Source organism: Hyperoodon ampullatus, assembly GCF_949752795.1.
Source record: "Hyperoodon ampullatus genome assembly, chromosome: 11".
Classification (NCBI taxonomy): Eukaryota; Metazoa; Chordata; class Mammalia; order Artiodactyla; family Ziphiidae; genus Hyperoodon; species Hyperoodon ampullatus.
Window position 1 is genome coordinate 99,040,788 of NC_136924.1, and position 21,959 is coordinate 99,062,746.

At 52.0% G+C, this 21,959-nt stretch overlaps 1 protein-coding gene across 1 annotated transcript in view; it reads right to left on the minus strand.

The window, feature by feature from the left end:
* The window catches only part of PRMT8 (protein arginine methyltransferase 8), a gene marked incomplete at both ends in the record, with an annotated part of 79,561 nt that extends 72,673 nt beyond the window's left edge, over positions 1 to 6,888 (minus strand). The window contains one exon of the mRNA XM_079715126.1: positions 6,814 to 6,888. Coding sequence (XP_079571252.1) covers positions 6,814 to 6,888 — 75 coding nt within the window. The remainder of the gene's footprint in view (positions 1 to 6,813) is intronic.
* Between the last annotated feature and the right edge of the window lie 15,071 nt (positions 6,889 to 21,959).

A 21,959-nucleotide genomic window follows, 5' to 3' on the forward strand; every position in this document is an offset into this window, starting at 1 on the left:
TTCTTTGTTTCTCCTGTTAATTTCTCCATCCTTTCTCTTTGTATTGTAAGTGTCTACTCTGTTCCTTCTGCTGTCTTCACAGCCCGGTGGACCGGAAAAAGCAGAGGTCTCAGTGGCTAGAAAACCAGAGTTTGAGTTCCATCATTTACTAGCTGTGGGATCTTGGGCAAGTGACACTAACTTTCCGTGCTTTGGTTTCTTCATCTGTACGATGGGAATAATATGTAACTTGACATGTTACGTATGGTGTACAGGATGTAACATATGTGTGTAAGTATGTAATGTATGATGGCACCCATTAAACAAGACAATATATGCCAAAGCATTTTACGTGTCGTACGAAAGGGAGAGAGATCCTGCTAGGCACAATTCTTAGCTCTTACGTAGGGAAACACTGGTTTTCGATATTACATATCAGGATATACCAGAAAATTAGCACCAAATGTAAAAACAGTCAAGCCGGTGCTAAAGGGGGTAGAAATGGCATTGACCTAAGAGGAAACATGGACCCGACACCAACACCGAAGCACTCTGAAATTGGCAATGTTTTCCCGTCTCTTAATTTGAATGCTCTGAAGTTCCCATCCGGCTCTAAGATTCTATGACTTTATGAAAATGTATACATCGAGCTGTTTGCTCCTATAAAATTACACTTTAAAAAGAGATCTTTGCTTATGGGTCACCCATTACAAATCTGGAGAAAGCTGTGATGCCTGAGGGACTTCTAATAACAAGTGAAGGAGAAAAGCCATTTGAGGTGTGAAATATCCAGCGGGCCGGGTACCACCGGAGGGGCATGTCTTCTCAAACACGCCTCTCCTGGCTAATCCAGAATTTCAGAGGAAGGCGTTGGAATCACTCGGAACAGAGGCTGGTAAAGAGGGTGAGACACCTCTCCTGCAGCCCCAAATGCAAAGGCAACCAGAAGGTTTTTAATCTCCTTTTAGAATAACATAAACCAAGGTGACTCCAACTGCAATGGAAGAGATGGAGCTCAGACCTGAGGAAGAACTAACTTCCTGACTCTTGAGCTGCACAAGGGGTTTGGGGAAGTTGCCTCCTGTGAAGCTCTGTAACAAGCAACCAAGGGGCCAACTGCATCCTGGGTGCAAGAAGTGGGCTCAGGGCTGGAAGTGCGGACAGAGTGGCCTTCCGGAGGGCCCTTCCCACCTGCGCTTCCCCTCCTCTCGCCAAGTCGGTGCACAATGGGACAACACGCCTGCCTGTCACACAACAACACAGTCAGTCCCACTTCCAGTTACCTTGGCAGCCCACATCTCGCCACATTGCCCATTTTTTCCTGCTGGCACCGTAGACTGCAAGGTGTAAATGCTGTTTTTACAGATTTTTGCATGTTCCACGCTGGAATGTGATAATCACTTCACATCGCAGTTAGCACCGAGGAGGAAATGAAAGCCACTCCTGAGTCAGAGACGGGAGTGTGGTTTCACCCTCTTTGACAGCCAAAAGTCAACGGAGGACTCTCTGAAGGGCCAAATCTCTCGGGGGCAGGGGGCGCAAAAGATACGTGGGCATCTTCTTAATTCTCCTGAGCTCAGTTCAGGGCTGAAACCCGTGTTTGCTGAGGGATGTAGACTGTGGTTTGGCGATCATTTCAGCTGGAGAAATAAGGAAGTAGTAGAGTTCATCCAGCTGGCACTTTTCTGGCGCGACTCCTAAAAGCTGACAGGTTGACGATCCTGCGGGCCTCGGGAGCTCACCATGCTCTAAACCCTTTGCACGAATTAATTCTTTCAATCATCGCAACAGCCGTACAAGACCCAGAGGGGTTCGGGGACTTGTTCACCATAACAACACGTCCACTGAGTTCAGTGTAAAGCCAGGCAGTCTGGCTCCAGAGCCCCACGCTCGTCGGAAAGAGACACGATGCAGACCCCAGAGAAGTGGGCCTGGGTCCAGCCTCCTCTTGCTCTCTTTCTTCTCCTCCCCTCACCTTTGTGCTCTAGGACCACACGCTTGAGCCAAAAACCCTGAGAAGAGGGAACCATGAACCAAAGCCACCAACGTACACCAGGTCGGAATTCAGCCCAGTTCTCCCCATAACTCACAGGGCATCACCCATTGGTACCCTAACCCCACTGTCCTATTGTAGGAATTTTCCCAGCCCATCTCTCTCCCCAGGCCAGTAAGTCAATAGCACATTCAAAAACCAGTCTCCAAAATGACTCCTTTGCTAAAACTGCTTTCTCACCCCTGGGGGTTCTCCTTTGAGGTGTGAAAAACCCCATCAGGGAGTCGCACCGTAAATAATGCGTCAGGCTTTCACCGAGAACCAGTAAAGCCAGCAGAAGCTCAGAAGGGTCCATCATCCCCCAGGCTTCATAACTGGGCATTGTGATTAATCCACTTATCTGCTATTCAGACAAACACCCCACGGGAAGAGTCAGTAGTAATGGACTATTAAGCAGGTACCCAGGCAACCAAAGTGCACCCATGCTTTGAGCTTTGCAGCACCTCGATTCCCAGAAACTCTACTCATTGCTTGAGTTTTCAGGGTCCACAATAACCTAAGCACAGGAGTGGGAGATGGGAAACCCAGTTTTCAGAAAGCCGTGAGTGATTAACACCCAGAAGGCTCACGAGCTTGTTCATAATCCCATGAATCAGTCAACAGTTGTGAGCATTTTTAATTTACTGTGTGTCAGGCACAGTGTTAAGAACAGGGTAGACACCCTCCCCCCAAAAAAGTTCATTATCCAACTGAAGAAACAGACATATAAAAAGCCAATGGGAGATCAGCTCGGTGCTTTGTGACCACCTAGAGGGGTGGGATAGGGAGGGTGGGAGGGAGACGCAAGAGAGAGGGGATATGGGGATATATGTATACGTATAGCTGATTCACTTTGCTATAAATCAGAAACTAACACACCACTGTAAAGCAATTATACTCCAATAAAGATGTTTTTAAAAAAGCCAATTATCTTGTAATAGGAAAAGCGAGAGACAGGTGTTAGGAACGCAGAAGAAGGAGAAGGAAAACTCACTCTCCATGGGGTGGAGGATACATGGCCGATCTGGGAAGGCTGCTCAGAGGAAGAGACCTTTGAACTGGGTCTTGCTGGTTGAGGAAGATCTTTTGTTTCCAGAGAGGACGGGGGGTGGGGGGTGGGGTGGGGGCGGGTGGGTAGAGTAGCCCAGGTAGAGGAACCAGGAAGCACAAAGGCATTCAGGCGTGAAGTCAGTGTTTGCAGAGAACTGCATGGGGCAGGTACTGAAGGGCTAAGGAAATGGGCTTTATCCTGTGTCCTAAAGGCAACAGGGCGACACGGTAGGTTTTGAAAGCAATGTCTGATCATGAGCAGATTTGTACTTCTGAAAGCCCGTCGAGGGCTGGATTCGAGAAGAGGACAACAGGAGAGAGGCCGTCGCCTTAGTGAGGGCATAGTGAGGGTGGTGGCCTCTGCACGGACAGCCGCCTGGGGAGGAGACCAGACAGTAGAAGGTTTCTAATGACACAGGCGGAGCAGGGGATGATGCCCTCGGCTGAGGAGGAGAAGCGCATCTGAGGGACGGAGCCAGAAAAAGCGGAAATGGAACTCACCGTGCCCACCCAGCCTGCACCCTGGATGCTCCCCGCCCCCGCCCCAGCTCCAAACTTCACCGGTCAAGGGAGGCTCTGCTCACAAGCAGGTAGTTTTGTTCCCCACTCTCTCCTTCCTGCCTAAGGATTAGAATATCTCTCCCTAAAAACCTTGTGAGAGGTCACCCTCGCCTGTCCCAACACTGCCTCTCTCCCTTCCCAAACATCCTCTCTCCCGCTCCCATCCAAACGTGGCATCTTTTTAGAAGTCACGTAGGGACCTCCCTGGCGGGCCAGTGGGTAAGAATCATTGCGTCCACTGCAGGGGGCATGGGTTCGATCCCTGGTCGGGGAACTAAGATACCGCATGCTGCACAGTGCGGCCAAAATAATAATAATAATAATAATAATAAAAGAATAGAAGTAGTAATGTAGGGCAAAAGGCAGTGTATCAGAAGTGGGGGCAGTCTGTGCTCCAAGGCTGTCTGTCCTAGCTGACCAGGTAACTTTCAGAACTTGCTGGACCTCTCAGCCTCAGCATCCTCACCTGTAAAATGGGGCTAAGAAATGAAAACAAATCTTTGCTTATCTCACAGGATCATGGTGAGGATGAAATGAAATAAAGTGCTTGTAAACCACACCAAGGAAAGGCAGGAAAAGGTGCTACCAAACTATCTGGATCATCCGGCACTACCGTCCACCGGACTGTGAGTTCCTTGAGGGCAGGGGCCTGGTGTCTTCATCTTTGGATCTCGAGAGCCTAATCATTCCTGGCACAGAGTCAGTGTTTGATAAAGATGTGTTGAATTAAAAACAAGGAGCGTTACCACCACAGACACAACACACACACACACACACACACACACACACACACCCCACAGAGGCATCCTTGCCTCCCTCTCTCTCTCCATAAATGCAGGCAGACCCACAACACCCCACTTTTGGAAGTACTGCTCTAGTCCTGGCTCACTCCAAAAACAGCCAGTTCCTGGAAGAAAACCAAGTGATTGTCACGCTGCCTGGATGCCTCCATTGGGCACGTTTGACCAAGTCTGAATTCTTCCCGTTCTCAGGGGAAGCCGTGAAGAACTGAACCCCAGACTCACTCCCCTTCCCGGAGCCCCAGCTGGATCTGCCCACCACCACCCCCCCCCCCACTTTGTGCCAGGCGTTGGACGTGGGTTTTTTTTTTCTTTTTTTGCTCGCAGGAGCTCGGCCGCCTGTACTGCTGTTTTCATTGATGCCTTGAGCAGAGCTGGCATGTGCAACCGCCGAGAAGGGGGAGCGCGGAGCTGCGGGGGAAGCATGTAAAAATAGCCTGGCGCGCGTCGTTCTGCCTGCTCCGGACTCCTTGAACCCGGGCCGAGGTGGGGAAGCTCACATCGCCGTGCACACGGCGGAACCTGGCCGGGGTCTGCACCCAGACCCGGCGCAACAACCAGAGTGCCGGGGGGCTAGAGACCTGCGAAAACTTTTTTTTTTTTTTTTTTTTTTTTTTTTTTTTAGAAGCCGAGCGGTAGGAGGATGGGTAGAGAGAAGCTCTTTCTTGCTTCTAGCGCTCCAGCCACACGGCTGCAGGGACTGCTACGTGCTCGCTGGTCCAACAGATTACAGAAGTGCAGCCTGGACTCTGAGCTAGTTTTAGAAACCCATTCTGCAGGTGGGCGATAGGAGGGAGGAGGGCGAGGGATTGGTGAGGCTAGCTCTCTGCCTTGCGCTACACATCATTCTGCGTGTCTGCTCGCCTGGGGGCGGGGGTGGGGGAGGAAGTGGCGAGGGGACCGCAGGCGCGCATGCTTTGCCCTAACTCAAGGCGACGGCATTAGCTCCGGAACACCCCACCCCACTGTTCTCCCCCAGAGCGTGTTTGTTTCGAAATCGACAGTTGCCAGATGCATGCTGCTTCCAGTTTCTCAGAGAACGGAGAGTTTAAGAGCTTTGCTGCCTACGCGGGGGGGTTAGGGGGTAGCTGCAGTTCAGACCTCGAGGGAAGAAGATCGGGAAGGGTCTCTGCCCTTTCCTGCAACCCAGCAAGACAGAGGGACCATCCCCGTGCCACACCTCCATCCCGCCCCACGCTGCATATGGTAACCATATGTGAAGTGCGCGGCAGCAGCCCCACCAGACACCCGGCTATTAATAGAGCCGGGAATTTGCTCTCTGCCTTTTTCCTGCCACCGAGTAGGGGATGATCTTCACACACATACCCCACTCCGCCCCCACCCCTCGGCGCACCGTTCCTCCACGAAGGTAAGGGGGCTGCCCACGCGGATCCCCTTCGTGACTACAGGTGCCCAGAGCCTACGGGCTAACCCAGTTGTAATGACAGCAGGGTCAGAGCGAGGCCAGGGAACGCAGCCTCCAGTCTTTGCGGCTCCGAGCCAACTCCAGAGTACAGAAAGGGCAGCCGCTGGGCTGCCGGAGGCGGGGGACGAGAGCGCAATTTGCGGAGCTAGAGCGACCTCCTGGGAACTGCTGCGGGACGAGCGGCTGCGGACCCATTTCCCGCTGCAGCGCGGCGCGCAGGCCCCACGGCCCGCGTGGGCTCGGCTGCGGCAGGCACGGGCGCTGTCCCTGGTCCTGAAGGTGGCCGCGGCCCGAGCTCCCTCCCCGGGGTTAGCGTCCCAGAGGCGGCTCGTAGGTGCTGGAGGGCAGACCTCTCCCCGGCCCGGATCTGGGCGCGAGGGTCTGTTGGTGGTGCCCAAGTGCCATGCCGGCGCGGCGCGCGGGGGAACCCTCCCCGACTCCCATCCCCGCGGCTCGGAGCTCTCCGCGGTGCTGCGGGGACCGAGAGCTCGAGCTTGGAGGGTAACGCCGAGGCAGCGGCCGGCCGGAGACGGTCAAGGCGCAGCAGGGAGCAGACCTGCCCCCCGGATCACCCATCCCGATCCGGCTGAAACCCGCACCCTGGAGCCCTAACGGAGCCCAGAGGGGAGGACAGGGGAGCGCGGCCGCCCAGGGTTTGGGACTAGGGGTGGGGGGGATGGAAAGCGAGCCGCGGGGGGCAGGAGAGGGAGATGGGGTGAGAGAGACTCTTTTGCATTTTCAAGAGGGAGGGGGCCTGAGACAGGCACTGTCTTTCCCGCACCCAGCACACACACACACACACACACACACACGCACACACGCGCACACGGCCGGCAGAAGCAAGCGGGATGGAGCTGGGAAAGTTTGGCACCAGGTGCAGAGCGGCGGCGGCGGCGGCGGCGGCGCGCGGCGCGGGGGTCCCGGCGGGCTGCGGGGTCTCCGGGCCCGGCCCCTCGCCTCCTTACCTCGGTGTTCTCGGCCGCGTTCTCCGCCATTTTCCTCCTTAGGAGCAGGCAGCGGGAGGAGTGTTTCATGCCCATAAGAGCCAGCAAGGGTTTGGAGATACAGAGATAGTGCCGAAAGAGAGAGCTGGTGTAGCTTTAAAAGAGAGAGAGAAAGAGAAAATGGGAGGAAAAAAATAAAATAAAATAAAAGCCCAACCCAGTCCCTCTGCTGGAGCATCAGCCGGTACCATCAACCACGGCGGAGTCTCTCCTGCAGTCTCCACTTTGTTTGCTTTTCCTCCCTTCTCATCGGCTTCGGATTCCTTCACACAGTTTCGAGTTCCTGTCGCGCCCGCGACCCCCTCCCCGCCTCTCTCCACCCGCGCTGCGGGCCGGGCAGGAGGGAGGGAGCCCCGAAGGCTCCGCGGAGGCGGCGGCGGCGGCGGCGGCGGCGGCTCCTCGCCGGCTGCTCGCAAAGTCCGGCCGGCCGAGGCAGTCGACAACTCCTCTCAACTTCTGCCGATCAGCGGGCGAAGCAACACGCTTCCTGCGCGTCCCTCCCGGGGGCTGAGCCGGTGAGTGGGGGCGGGGAGGAGGCTGGGCCGGGCGGGAGGCTGCTGCTGGGCGCAGACCGAGGGCCCCCGCGCCCGGGCTCCGGGGGTCTCTGGGCCGCCTCCACTCCCGGGCGCCGTGGACAGCTTGCTGGGGGGGGGGGGGGGAGGCGGGGAGGCGGGGAGGGGGGGGGCGAGGGCTGCGCGGACGCAGCCGGGCCACGCGTGAGGCTCAGAGAAGGCAGGCGCCGGGGCTGGGCTCCGGCAGGTCCTCGGACCCGGTGTGCGTCTTCCCACCGAGGACGGGCCCTGGGCCAGGCTGGGCCACGGTCACCTCGCCCCCATCCCAGCCCCCCTACCCCCAGCTCTCCGGCTCCGCTGCCAATTCCTGCATCCTCCCTCCGCGTTTGGGGTCTGGGGAGCCACGGGGTGGATGCCTGGATGAGGGAGGGTCCTTAACTCTTTCAACTCTAGGGCTACGTGTGGCATCATGACCCCTTTTTTCTCCCACTGTCCCTCTCCAAGGGCCTGGGGCTCCAAGCCTCGCCCAGGCCGAGAGGGTGGGACCAAGGTTCAGCCAGAGGTGGCCTGGGAAAGAGGGTGGGAGAAACTCAGATGGGTGAGCCTTCCGCCGCGCTCCCCCTGCCCCGGTCTCCCCTGGCAGCCCCCTGCCCACACATCTCTCTTCTCCCTCCTCGCCCCTCCCCCAGCATCACCAGATTTTGAAGTCCCTTTTATGGGAGAGAAGGAGGATGTCACGTACCCATTAGGATTCTCTTGATCCTTTTTTAAGGGAGTTTGGGCGGCAGCAGAGGGTGTGAATTTTTATACAATGCATTCCTGTCTTCACTTTGAGAGCTTCTTCTTCTCTGTCTTACTGGCCATCTGTCAGGCGGGTGGGGACTAAAACGGGGTGGGGGGGGCGCGCTCTGTGTCCCCCATTACAACAGGCCTCGGGGGCTGACTCCTTCGAAGACAGCTGCACTTTCAAGCTTTCAGTTCACAAGTCAAGGGCAGGGACCTAAACGGGGCTCCTTGGGCATCCTGGCTCTCTTCACTTCACCCCCGTGCTTACCCAGGCAGAGCAGTCCTGCCCTGTGTGTTATTTAACGTCACCTTTGACAGCAGGAGGTGTGAGCCTGACTGTCCTTAACTAACCCGGGTCCATTGAAGAAATGGGCCAGGATCTAAAGACGTTTCCATCACCTGGTCCTCGGGAAAGAGAGGATGCATTGCAATAAGTGGAGGAGGGAGAGGAGAGGAGGGGATGGAGAGTGGGCAAGAGGCTTGAGTTAATGGGTGAGTGTGTGTGTGTGTGTGTGTGTGTGTGTGAGTGTGTGTGAGTGTATGTGTGTGTGTGTTTCATTTAAATGAAAGGATGACCTTAACCCTCTCCTCTCTCCGACCACAAAGCTGGATGCGTGTCCAGGGTGAGCGAGCAGAGTCTGGCAACACCTGGTCCTTCTCCTTCCCTTTCACATCCTGCCAACACGCAGAAGGTGGTGGGGGGCAAATGAGCTGAATCTAAGGGGTGACCTTTACCCTCTTGAACCCCATTTTCTCTAAGCATCCTTCTTAGAGACAAAAGATCTTGAGACACCTGATCTCCTACCAAGAGAGGCTCAGTACTTGTACAGTCAACGGAAAGCAGAAAGGATCCTCCCAGGTCTTCAGTCCTATCCTCTCATTGTACGGAGAAGGACCCCGAGATCACAGAGAGGACACGTGTCTGTGATCCATCAGCTAGCTGACGGAGCATCTCAGAGCAGCTCCCCAGCGCCCTGGCTTCCAGTCCAGCGCTCTCTCCCCACCCTAACCCACCTCACACTGCTGCAGCCTGTGCAGTGCATCCATTCTGTGACTAACCGGGGCGGGGAGGGAAGCTCAGACAAGCTCCCACCGAAATAGGCTGCTGCCTGTGCGTGATTATGTTGCTATGAGAACCTCAGTGGGTGTGTTTCCTCCATTCTCTGTTGAAATCTTTTGCTTGGCTTGGCTTCTCCCCAAGCACGGCTCCCCTTGGAAGGGGGAGTGGAGAGACTGAGATGGAGAGCTGTATTCTCATAGCAAAGAGTTTTCTAGTCCGACCCATCCAACCCCGAGCCAGCCTGGGGCTGTGCCTGAGGAGGCCAGGCCACCAGGGTGGCTCCAGAGTGGCTGGAGGACAAGACTGAGCCGTCCTGAAAGTGGACACTCCTGTCCTCTGCAGAGCCACCTTGGAGCAGAGAGGAGTTGCTCCTTCTACGCTCCCACCTCTTTACAAATTCACAAGCAAAATAACTGTTACTTTTAAGAGACTAAGTTTGGGGGTAATTTGCTACACAGCAAAAGATTACCTGGATGCCCATCTCCTGGAGTTGTGAAAATTCATGATGCATAAAAAGTGCCTAGCACATAGTGGGCTTTTTGCGGTAGCATTTTCTCACCATCCCCTGTTCACAAGAATTCGGTCTTTCTCCTTCTCTTTTGTATAGGTATGTCACATAGTCTTTTGCAAGATTTAGTCATTCCACAAAGAACCTACTGGGCATCACTTATATACGTAGCTCATGAATAGGCCCTGGGCTTAGCAACAGGCAACAAAAGATACTGGAATGACCATTGAACAGGTCTTAATTTAATCACCCTGGAGGCTTTGACGTAGAGAGAACTTTTGTAGAAGAGCTTTGGAAAGGACTCTGCTGGGAGGCAAAAGGACGTATGACAAGGAGTACAGGGGACTTCTCCAGGATGTGAGTTAAATGAGTGGTCTGGACAGTAGGTCCTACTGGGTGAAGAGGTCCCGAAGACACATTTTGCTCATGTCATTTTTCTTCTGCTAGATCTTCAGTGCAACAAAATGTATTGAATAGTACATGTAAAATGCTTAAAACAATGCCTGGCTTATGGTCAGACCACGGACATGGTGCTAACGTTTGCCAGGCACTGTGCTAGGCTCTGAGTTAAACTTGATAGAGCCCTTATGTGCTGGAGACTTTCCCAGATGTGTCCTCATGAAGTTCTTTCGACAACTCTTGGAGGTAGAGAGATGCTGTCACTGTCCCCACATCATAACAGATGACACAAAAACACAGAGAGCTGCCCCAGTGGTAGAGTCGGCATGCGAATCCAGGATGCCGGCATGATCTTCAAGAGGTTACCCAGGTTCCAGGAACGAGGGAGTGGTTCTCAACCTTGTTGAGAATCATCTGGGGAGTTTTAGAAATGCCATTGCTCTGGTTCCACCTCCAGAGACTACAATCTAGTGAGGGCTAGGTGTCCGCATTTTTTTTTTTTTTAAGTCCCTGGTTGATGCTCACGGGTAGTCATGGTTGAGGATAGTTGGATAAGGATATTTGGAGGAGATAAAAAGACCCACAGAGAAAGATCCCCAAGTCACAGGCGAGTCCCCCCAAGACTACAACAACCCCCACGTTATCTGGCCCTAACACAGCGGTTCTTGAGGTCCAGGAGCTTCTTGAGAGCGTGAAGCTGTGCGGGGGTTGGCTGAGCATATGCAGAGGTTGTTACGAAACCTTGGCGGAGGACTATAACTGGACAAGTTATCCCACTGTACGAGATGCCGCAGAGAAATTTAGTCTCCTGTCACTCGAAGGTTTCAGTTGGACTAATGATTTGGTGTAGCTGTTGTAGCAGAGCTGCAAACCCTGGAAGGTTGAGCAAGGCCTCTGCAGTTCCATCCCATAATCATCTCCTCCCAGGCCTCTGGAAGGTGAAGACTGTGTGTAGTAGCTCTACTTCAAGAGCCAACCAACCGTTCCTCTGCTGCCTCCCCGAATCCAGTGCCTGGGGGCCAGGATGCCGTTTCTCTGACCTGCGGACCATACTGCCTGGGAAAGCCCAGATTCTTGCTTGTTCAAGTGTGGTTGCTTCAGTACAAGGGGCTGTGTAAGAAATAGCGTGTGTCTTCCCCCTCTTCCTCCTCAGGGAACCTCACACGTGGCCAGGGCTCACATATGGCCGAGACACGCTGCAGTGAATCCATGGCTCCTCAAGAATCAGGCCACAGCCGTTATCCATCACCACCTCCCAGCAGCGAACCCAGCCGTGTGCTTCGTGTCTTCTGGGAGATGGGAGACAAGCCAAGGCTGCAGCAGCCGACTACCTGGCTGAGCCTCCAGACAGCCCCACACCTGGGAAGTTCTCCTGCACAAGAGCCTCTACAGTCCTAATTCTCCCCAACCCAAGGCTGAATTATTTCTTAAACTGTGTTCCGAAAAACAACTTGTAAGAGTGCCACCAACGCCTGCAAAGTAATTTGGGTTTCTTCCCTTTTTTTTTTTTTCCTTGCCATTAAAACCAGAATGTTTTTCCTTCCTTGCTCGGATAATGTCTGATTGAATCAACTCATTGTGGTTGTGTGCGGGATATGATACTGTTTGGTTTGACTATTTATTCTCACTATATTTGGGAGGCATTTTCTTAGTAGTTCTGCATTCAGAGCTTAATCCTTGGTGTTTTAGGCCCCTGAAAAGCTAGACCTTTTTTTTTACCTGCCTTTCTCTCAGGGTGAGAAGGACTCAGAAGACATCCAGACATTTTCTCAGTGGCCTACGGTGGAACCCAAACTTCTCTGGAGAAAGCAGAAGAGGGACACAGTAGCAGAGCCCTTAAAGATACTAAAATATTCTTTCTAAAATGCTGTCACAACAAAAAATCAGCTTTTTCTTCTTGGTGGAAGTTGTACACGCTACTCCTTTCCTCTTTTTCAAGTCTTTCATAAAGGCTCGCCTTTTTCTGGAAAATCTCTCCTGAGACCCCCCACCAAAGCCAGCTAGAAATCAACTCAGTCTATCTGGGGCAGTAACTTAACACACATTTTCTTCCATTAGCCCTTATACAACAACTACTACAGTAGCCAAGCACTGTGCCAGGCACTCTGGACTAAAAGATGAAAAGACAGCCCTACCCTGATGACCTATCTTCCAGGAGGAGTTGGCTATGGATTCAGGTACTATCAGAGGTCATATGGATTGGTTCTTATAGGTTAAATACAGCTATAATAAATGGCTTAGAGTCAGGAAGGCCCTGCAAGAGCTATCTATAGATATGGACAGGGAGACCCTGGAGGCTTTAAGGCCTGGACCAGAAGCATAGTAGCCTCCATTCAGGTAAGGCTGGGGACACCTTCTTTATCAAGATACCAAAGTTCTTGTGTGCTTCCAAAACTTTTATGGATGGGAAGTTTCGCAGCCTTGGCCCCCCAAAAGCATTAAGTACTGATGCCTCTTGGGGCATATAACACACTGTGACCTGCCCTAGTGCAGGGCTGATCTCTGGAGTTTCAGGGGTGGCCCTACCTGAAGGTGCACAGAGAATGGGGGCGGCAAAGAAAGCTGTGCTTGATTCCACCTGTTTCCTTTCTGGACCAGTTAACCACCCTGATCTATTTCTTCCATTCCCAAAGGGTTTTTTTCTTTAATATAAACCTCTGCTAGATTTTTTTTAATGTAACATATTACCCCTCTACGGTGATACTAACATTTTGCTGTGTATCCTCCATTTGTTTCTCATGCAAACGTATGACTAGATCTTCCTTGACTTACAATGGGGTTACCGCCTGATAAAACCCTCCCAGATGGAAAATATCATAAGTCGAAAATGTGCTTAATACACTTAACCCTCCCAAACATCACAGCTTAGCTCGGCCTACCTTAAACATGCTCAGAACACTTCCATTAGCCTACGGTTGGGCAAACTCATCTCACCCAAGGCCTATTTTATAATAAAGTGTCAAATACACCATGTAATGTATTGCATACTGAACTGAAAGTGAAACACAGAACGGCTGTCTGAGTACAGAACAGTTATAAGTGTTCGGTTGTTTACTGTGATCTCGGGGCTGACGGGGAGACCTGGTCACTGCCACTGCCCAGCATCATGAGGGAGGGTTTCCCTGCCTATCGCTAGCCCAGGAAACGATCAAAACTCAACATTCAAAGTATGGTTCCTACTGAATGCAGATCACTTTCACACCATGGTAAAGTCGTAAAATCGTACATTGAAACTCTGTATATGTGTTGTATAGACGTGGAATAATAGACACGGCTCAGCAACTTGGTTTCTTTGTTACACAGTGTATTATAGACTCCTTTCCATGTTATTACATGTAAATCCAAGTTATTATTTTTAAAAGCTGTAAAACGTCTCAACGTGTGGATAAGCCATGCTTTTGTAAACCAGCACCCTACTGATGGATTTTCAAGTCATTCTAAGTATCTTGAATGTCACTCTAAGCAATTTTGCAATAAATGTTCTTTTACATACACCCTTATAAACAGGAGCTTTGCTTCCATAAGATAGTTTCCCAAAAGTGATATCATTTTAGTATATATTGCCAGATCCTTTCCAAAATTTGATTCCTTGGAGTGTAGCCTCCATTGGAAGGTGCACATCCAGCCTGCCTTCCCCTCTGCTATTCCAATGTCGAGTACAAAAATATTGACTGCATTCAAAGCCCTGGATTAAGCACTTGAGAGGGAAGATCCATGAAATAAAAGACACGATCCTTGTTTAAAAGGCATTTCTACACCAAGAGCTCTACAGCCTGGCAAAGTGTTCACGAAATGGGCTGAGACATGGGGTGTTTTTCCCTAGAGGGAAACCAGATTGATTCCAAGTCTAGGCAGCCAGGCATGAATTGGATGTGACCAAGAGGCTCTATAGTCTGAAAAATAATAAAGACCAAAAAAAAGTAGGTATCAGTTGCCTGCCACTTGGGTGCGATAGCCACAGAGGATACTCAGGCCTTTGAGGCCACCTTCATTTCCCGTTCCTTCCAGAAGGCTGTGCCGGAAGGAGAGCCTGGCTTGGAGGCAGGATGCCACTGCCACTTTTCACGGGGCCTGATAGAAACCCGCCACCTGGAAAACCACAACCTCCACTTCCCAGAGGAGTCTTGTTTGGTCCCTTTTGAGATAACATTTGTCGTGTTCAGACTTGCCCATGAGATGTGACCCACCCGTGACCCCTTAACCCAAGGAAACCTTACACCACTTAAAACCTCCCATTTCAGGCTATCAGAGGATGCCTGAAAGTGTGAGAGAGAGGCCAAGGGAAGAAGAAGCAAAAGGAAGGAGAGACCTTTGGCCAGAGCCTGGGAGAAAGGGCCTGGGCTTTGTGGTCTTACAGACCAGTACGTAGCCTCTCCATCGGTACAAAAGTGGCTTCCTGGTGATCGCTCTCTGGCAGATGCATTGGGAGAATAAAATGAACCAATGTAGATAAAGCACTAAGCACATTTCCTAGGAAATAGCGTTCTAAGAAAAGTGAGTTTCCTTCCCAGCATCTCTCCGGAGAAGACCGTGTCTATCCACATGGGACAGTTACGGCGTGATGCGGGGGGAGAACATCACTGCCGGGGGCCGTCGGATCTGTGCTCTAGTCCCAGCTCTGTTGTTCAATAGCTGGGTGGCTTTGAGGAAGTCACTTTCCCTCTCTGAGCCCCCTGCCTCTTCTTTAAAAGAAGGGGTTTGCATGAGACAAGCCCCACATCCCCTTTCTGCTTTGTCCTTTTTATGTCTGGCATGAATTATGTTTCTAACCACACCCACATAACAACAAAGGCCGGTCACATGCATCTCAAACCAAAACTCAACTCTGATGACCAAAACAAAGGCTGAGGAGTGGGACACACTCTCCCCCAACGTGTCAGAGTGATCAAATGGAAGGTTCATTCCTGTCCAGTCAGAGATTTACAAAGGGGGCCTGCAGCTAATGTTCATTACAATGGTCACTCCAGCACTGGGCCAGGATTAGGGCTTTCCAGAGGTCAAAGGGCAGATTCCATTTTTTTAAACCATCCTGTTTGACTTTAGCAGTCTCAAAGTCATCACCAAGCGGTCGTTATAAATAGTCATCACATGATTTCCCAGACGCTTACCAAGGAGCAGAGGTCAATGGGAAAACCAGCGAATTCCTTGACAGCCCAGGCTGCGGGGCTCTGGTCAATTACAACCCTATCAGGTCTCAGTGATCCGTATCGATGCATGAATCATGCAGATTGGCAGATTACACAAAAATCGCTTGTCTGCCTCATTTTATGTTTCCAGGTACGTGCAAATAGAATTTATACCTGTCTCATGAGTCTTGGCTTCAAAATTTATTCAGATTAATGTGTTGTCCCCAGTACACAACGTTGGCCACGGGTGATGGTCCAGACAGTGGTCAGCTGGGTTGCTGGCGAACCGGCCAGAGCTCTCATCCTATCAGGAGCGGTCCACTCTGGGGCTGATTCGCCTGTGGGGAAAACAAAAATCAGTTATCATCCTCACATCTCTCTCAGGGTTATTCCATGGGAAAAACTGCATAAAGGTTGGGTGACATTTAAAAATCACACAGCAAGGAAAGAGTGGCTTCAGTTCCATGGACCGTCCGGGTATCCGTTTAATTCAAATGCAGCTGTGGCTTACAGAGGGAAGGGCTTCCCCCTCCTGGGATGGAAATATTCTGGAAAAGCTAAGGGCCTCTCCCGTGGACATGCTGCTTCTCTCCTAGGGCCTCACAGGAGGAGGGGGAGCCTGGGGACCTCAGAGCAGTGACTGCAGGCCAAGGAGTGCCAGGCCAGGCACTGAGTCCACACCAAGCCCAGAGGTGAACACGCTCGTAGTGGGAGACTGAACACAGCCTAGAGCCCATGCCTCCCCACAACTCCACCAGGAGGAAGAGCACAGACCTGGTTTTACATCCAGATTCTGATACTTTCCTCTGTGACTTTGGGCACATCGCTCCACTTCTCTGAGCCCCGAAGTCCCCACCTGCAGAAAGAGATGGGCCGAGTCGGCACACGAAAAGATGCTCAGCATCACTAATTATTAGAGAAATGCAAATCAAAACTACAGTGAGGTAGCACCTCATGCCGGTCAGAATGGCCATTGTTTAAAAGTCTGCAAATAACAAATGCTGGAGAGGGTGTGGAGGAAAGGGAACGCTCCTACACTGGTGGTGGGAATGTAAGTTGGTGCAGCCTCTATGGAGAACAGCATGGAGGTTCCTCCAAATACTAAAAATAGAACTACCATATGATCCAGCAATCCCACTCCTGGGCATATACCCAGAGAAAACCATACTTCAAAAAGATACATGCACCCCAATGTTCATTGCAGCACTATTTACAAGAGCCAGGTCATGGAAGCAACCTAAATGCCCATCGACAGATGAACAGATAGAGAAGATGTGGTACATACATACAATGGAATACACTCAGCCATAAAAAAGAATGAAATAATGCCATTTGCAGCAACATGGATGGACTTAGAGATGATCATACTAAGTGAAGAAAGTCAGACAGAAAGACAGATACTATATGATATCACTTATCTGTGGAATCTAAAATATGACACAAATGAACCTACCTACAAAACAGAAACAGACTCACAGACGTAGAGAGCAGACCTGTTGTTGCCAAGGGGGAGGGGGAGGGGGGCAGGACAGAGTGGGAGGCTGGGATGAGCAGATGAAAACCATGACATAGAAAGTAGGTAAAGGGCTTCCCTGGTGGCGCAGTGGTTGGGAGTCCGCCTGCCGATGCAGGGGACACGGGTTCGTGCCCCGGTCCGGGAGGATCCCACATGCCGCAGAGCGGCTGGGCCCGTGAGCCATGGCTGCTGGGCCTGTGCGTCCGGAGCCTGTGCTTCGTAACGGGAGAGGCCACAACAGTGAGAGGCCCGCGTACCGCAAAAAAAAAAAAAAAAAAAGTAGATAAACAGCAAGATCCTACTGTAGAGCACAGGGAACTATATTCAATATCCTGTAATAAACCATAATGAAAAGAATTTTAAAAAGAAAAAATGGGGCCTCCCTGGTGGTGCCGTGGTTGAGAGTCTGCCTGCCGATGCAGGGGACACGGGTTTGTGCCCCGGTCCGGGAAGATCCCACGTGCCACGGAGCGGCTGGGCCCGTAAGCCATGGCCGCTGAGCCTGCGCTCCACAGTGGGAGAGGCCACAGCAGTGAGAGGCCCACATACCGCAAAAAAGAAATAAAGAAAAAAGAAAAAGAAAAAAAATATATATATAACTGAATCACTTTGCTATAGAGCAAAAATTAACACAACACTGTAAATCAACTGTACTTCAATTTAAAAAAACAAAGGTGGGTCAGGTTTGTGCAGCAGGCCTGACCCAGAGCCAGGCTCATTGCACACCTCAGTAAACGGGCGCGACGGTGTGCTGGGTGTGGATGTGACCAACTTCAGTCTGCAAAATGGCATCTGCTGTTCTGTTCGACTCTCCAAACAGGACACCCCCAGAGGCCCAGTACCTGTCAACCGGGCGATGGCTCGAGACAGGGCCACTCCATCTAAATGGCACCTATCAAACCGCATTCTTGCTGCAGCTCTTTCTGTCACATCTGCTTAGTAACTGCTCTGAGTGGTGTCACCCCGGGTCGCATACCCCACTGGCAGGTGTGGAGGACATTGCCCTTTTCCCTTAACTTCTGGAAAACTCAGCTTATGCAAGTGGCCACATGTGCCACTCAACAGCTTCAGGACTCAGTGAAGGCATCCTGAACAAACTGGGATTAATCACAGGCCGGGAGGAAGGAGTCGGCACTTTGGCAGGTGGATGGCGGAGGAAGAGGGGGAGAATGACATCAGAACGGCGTTGCTTACACACCTTGGCTCTTCTGCGGCCTGTGAAGATGGCCTTTTCTTTTTGAAACAAATCTCCATCTGTATCTTTCCCCGCTGTCCCATAAACCAGCCCTGGAAGGTCCAGGTCACGGTTTCCGGCTGGGAGGCTCTGAGCAAATCTCATCCCCCTCCTCCGCCTCATTTTACCCTCAAGTTCGTAAGACAAGGGTAGGCTTCCCCCTTTCTTCTCCTGATTGGATAATGCAGTCCCTGAAAACTCTGCCCTTTCCCAAGCCGAGTTTGGGACAAAGTTTCCAGTCCTGTAGAATCATGGCCTTGACTTGGGTGAGGGAGAAGGAGATTGCACCCATGAACTACTGGACTTTCTCTAAGCAGGGCCAAGGGCTCCTTTCCTGTCCTAGGATCAGAGGCATTTTTGTCTATCAGCATCTCAGGCAGGGCTGGGCTGGTGTAAGAGGAACTCCAGTATAACCAGGCCACTCCACCCTGTGTCACAACTAAGTAACAATGGTCCAAAGTTCCTCTTCTTGAAACTTCATGTGACAGAGAATCCCTTAGAGTGCCCTAGCCCCCGAAGACCCTCCTAAGAGTCTCTAGGGGACCCTGCAGGACCGCACTGCACGCACTCACGCTGACTCTTCTTCTTCGTCTCTGCTCTCCTTGGTCAACGTCCAGTAACCTTGAACTTGCTTCCCGGAGCCTTGCCGTTGTCAATGTCCTTCAGGAGGATGCTGATGGCCGTGGAGGCTGCTGTCTCCCTGTGCACCTGGCAATTCCCGATGTCGTGCAGAAGCTGGGACGGATCTGCCGAGCCCCCAAGCTCACTTCTCGTGCTCTGAGGCTCACTGAGCCTTCTGGGGAAACAGCCCTTTCCATTTCTGACCCTAACCCTTCCGTTCGTCTGCCAGGACACAAGGCACCATGTCAGGGTGGAACACAGATCACACCCCATCCCCTCCGCCGCCTCAGTCTCTTCGCCTGTCTTCCGATCACAAAATAACAGCACAAGCACCTCTGTCGTTCAGCCATAGATGAAAGCGCCCATGCAGGTCAATCCATGCAAACGATACCCTGGGAGAGCAGACGGGGCCTGCCCCAGTGTCGATGGCTCGGGCTGGGCGTACTCAGAGGGCAGATGGGTGGGCAGCCCTGTCTTTCCCTTTCAGTTTCCAAACATTTGCTCACGCCTCGGTGACAGGAATTTCCCACCAGTGTATCTGGTCATGTTCTGCCCTACATGTAGTGGGCAAGTATACTGGAGTGGGCACGTATGGAAGGTCCACAACAGGGAGGACCCGTTCTCACACCAGTCCCAGCTCTGTCCTCCTGCTTCAGCGAGTTTCCTATCTCTCTGCCCCGCCTTCCCCTCCACCATCAGCTATCACCTCTCCTGGAGAAACAGCCCAAGCGGGTTGCTAGCTGTCAGCCATGGGTGGCCTTCCCAGAGGTACGTAAATTTCAGGAGGAGACTCTGGAAGCCGGCTTCACCTCCAAGTGACAGAGGAATGAATCTCTAATGGTGGAAGATCAAGCATCATTTCCACGCTGATGAGAGCATGGTTCTGGGGTGGAAGTTCACCCCGCACTCTTCCCGATCAGGTTACACCGGGGTTTCATTCTCCTGCCTGATGGTGCAAGTTGTGCCCTGGCTGGTAGGCTGCAGAGAAAGCATGGAGCTCTGGGGAGGGGTGGGCAAAGAAAGCACTGAACTGAAATCAGGAGTCTCAAATTCTAATCCCAGCTCTGCCACAAGTTGCTGAAGACCCTGGGGAGGGAGTTATCAAGAGAGAAGTGGGAGGGGGTGGCTAAGGTCCATCCCGGCCCTTCGAGTCCCTGGTGCTCCTGGCCATCTTCTTCCTCTGTAGAGTTTCGACGAGCTGAATCCGTGGGTCACTCTCAACTCTCCATTCTGTCGTTGGGAACCGTGGTGGCATCCAGAGGAGAGATGCTTCCCCAGCTCCAAACAAAAGGAAAGAAAAGACAAAGTACTGGGAAAGCTTGTGCTCCAAGGGCTCCAGCATGTGGGCCACAAGAACACCCAACCCAACCTATCTTCAAAGTGGTTTTTCTGTTTTAAAAAAAAAAAGAAAACTTAAATGCCACCTCTTCCCCCTGAGGATCTCAAATGCTCATGGTCTCCTGGTAGGAATCATCTGTTCTAAACCACTGCATCCGAGTGAGGCTTGCAGAAAGGGTCCCTCTAGCTGGGAATTTATGGAGAAATATGCCAGCCAGGGTTCCGCATTCTCCGTGCCCGCGCAAAGCATCCGTGGACTGGGACCGCTGGGCGTCTATTTGCAAGGCAGTCACAAACGACTTCCTGTTCCTCTCCCATCTTCCCCACCACCACTGCCTCTTCCTCTCTGCCCCCACTCCCACAGTGTCCTCCACTTCCGTTGAGATGCTTTTAAATGAGTGGATAGTGCCTGAAGCATGAATAAAGAAACTGGAGGGCCAAACCCGACACTAACAGGTAACATGTAAAAACATGTAATATGTAACATACACAGCAGGTTCAAGAACCAAGAGGCCTCCTCATTCCGGGGCAAAGATTGCACATGTGTGTCCATGTGTGTCCAGCATTCCTCGGGAGTGGGGACAGCCCTCAGGCTGGTCCTTCCGCTGAGCCCAGTGGGTTTGCACAGGAGTGATTTAACCTTTCTTGGCCATCAGCAAGTGAAAAGCAGGAAAGCCTTTTCAAGAGATGTCACGGTAGCTGTGTCTTTGGACATTTTTTTTTTTAAGCAATGAAGATAGTTATCTAAGGAAAACGGTTTAAATCTAGTGATGCCTGGAGCCAGGGGGCAGGACCTAGGGCTTCAAGGGCCCCCCACTAGATTGCACAGTCTAGGACTATAATAAAAACACTAGCCAAGTTCCTGGGGCCCTTCTGAAGACAGCCGGTTGGGCACGGCTGGTTCCCAGCCTCCCCCAACCTGGAGAGCCAGGGAGAACCTGGGCCAAGGCCCATGCGGGTAAAGGAGGCTTGGGACCAGCTCTGGCCCACAGGGAACGAGGCCCAGCCATGAACAGCTGCCACCAGGGAAGCACAAACTCATGCCTGGAACATTAACCTCGCTTGGTTTTCTCAGACACAATTATGCAGAGGAGAGAAATTGGAGGGAGAAGGTTACTTTAATAACATGAATTTTTAAAGAGCTTCCAAGCCTTTCTCTGTGGAGAGGCCTGCCACGGGGTCCAGACCATTTACCAGCCAGGACTGGCTCTGCCAGCTCAGACTCCGGGGACCTTGGGGCAGGCCACTGGGCAGACCTCCCAGTCAGGCATATGCCTGCTTGTTCTTAGCAACCTAAGTCTGCCATCGCGCTGCTTCTAATGGGTAAAGGTCACACAGGTGTGTCCACTGCCACCCAGAACATCAGGCTGGGAGAGAGAGACTCTCCCAGCCTCATCCCCTCTGAACACTCATGGGATGGATTTGAGAATTAAGAGACAGCCAACACTTCATGGGATGCTGGCAGCCCCAGCCAGGTAGCCACGCCTCTTTAGGCTCCAGAGACAAAAGCAAAGCCTCTGATGGAGGTTGAGAGGAGATCGCCAACATCAGGTCCATTGCACACTTTACCATGGTGACCGCGCAAAGGCAGCCAAAGACCTTCTATAGCGGCCGTTGCTTCTGTTCAGCCAGCTGTCCTGGGGAGAGGATGGGTGAGTCCACTCATCCCCCACTAGGAGCAAACTGTCTCTTTCAGAGACAGAAGTGTGTGCAGTTGGCCAAAAGGAGGTTCTTCACTCCCACTTTTATCCTGCTTTTTGTGACCAGTTTTAATTTTTTTAGAGGGAGCCAGTGGATGGTAAACTCTTTGAATCCCTAGTGTCCAAAACGACTCTTTTCCCCTATACACTTGAGGGAGAGTTTTACTGGGGACAGATTCCTGGCTCACGGTCTTCCCCACCCCCGAGGGTTCATGCCCGTGGTTCCACTGCCTTTTTGCATCCAGTGTAGCCAGTGAGAGGTCTGTTGTCCTTCTCATCTTTCTTCTGTTTAGATCACCCTTTTCTC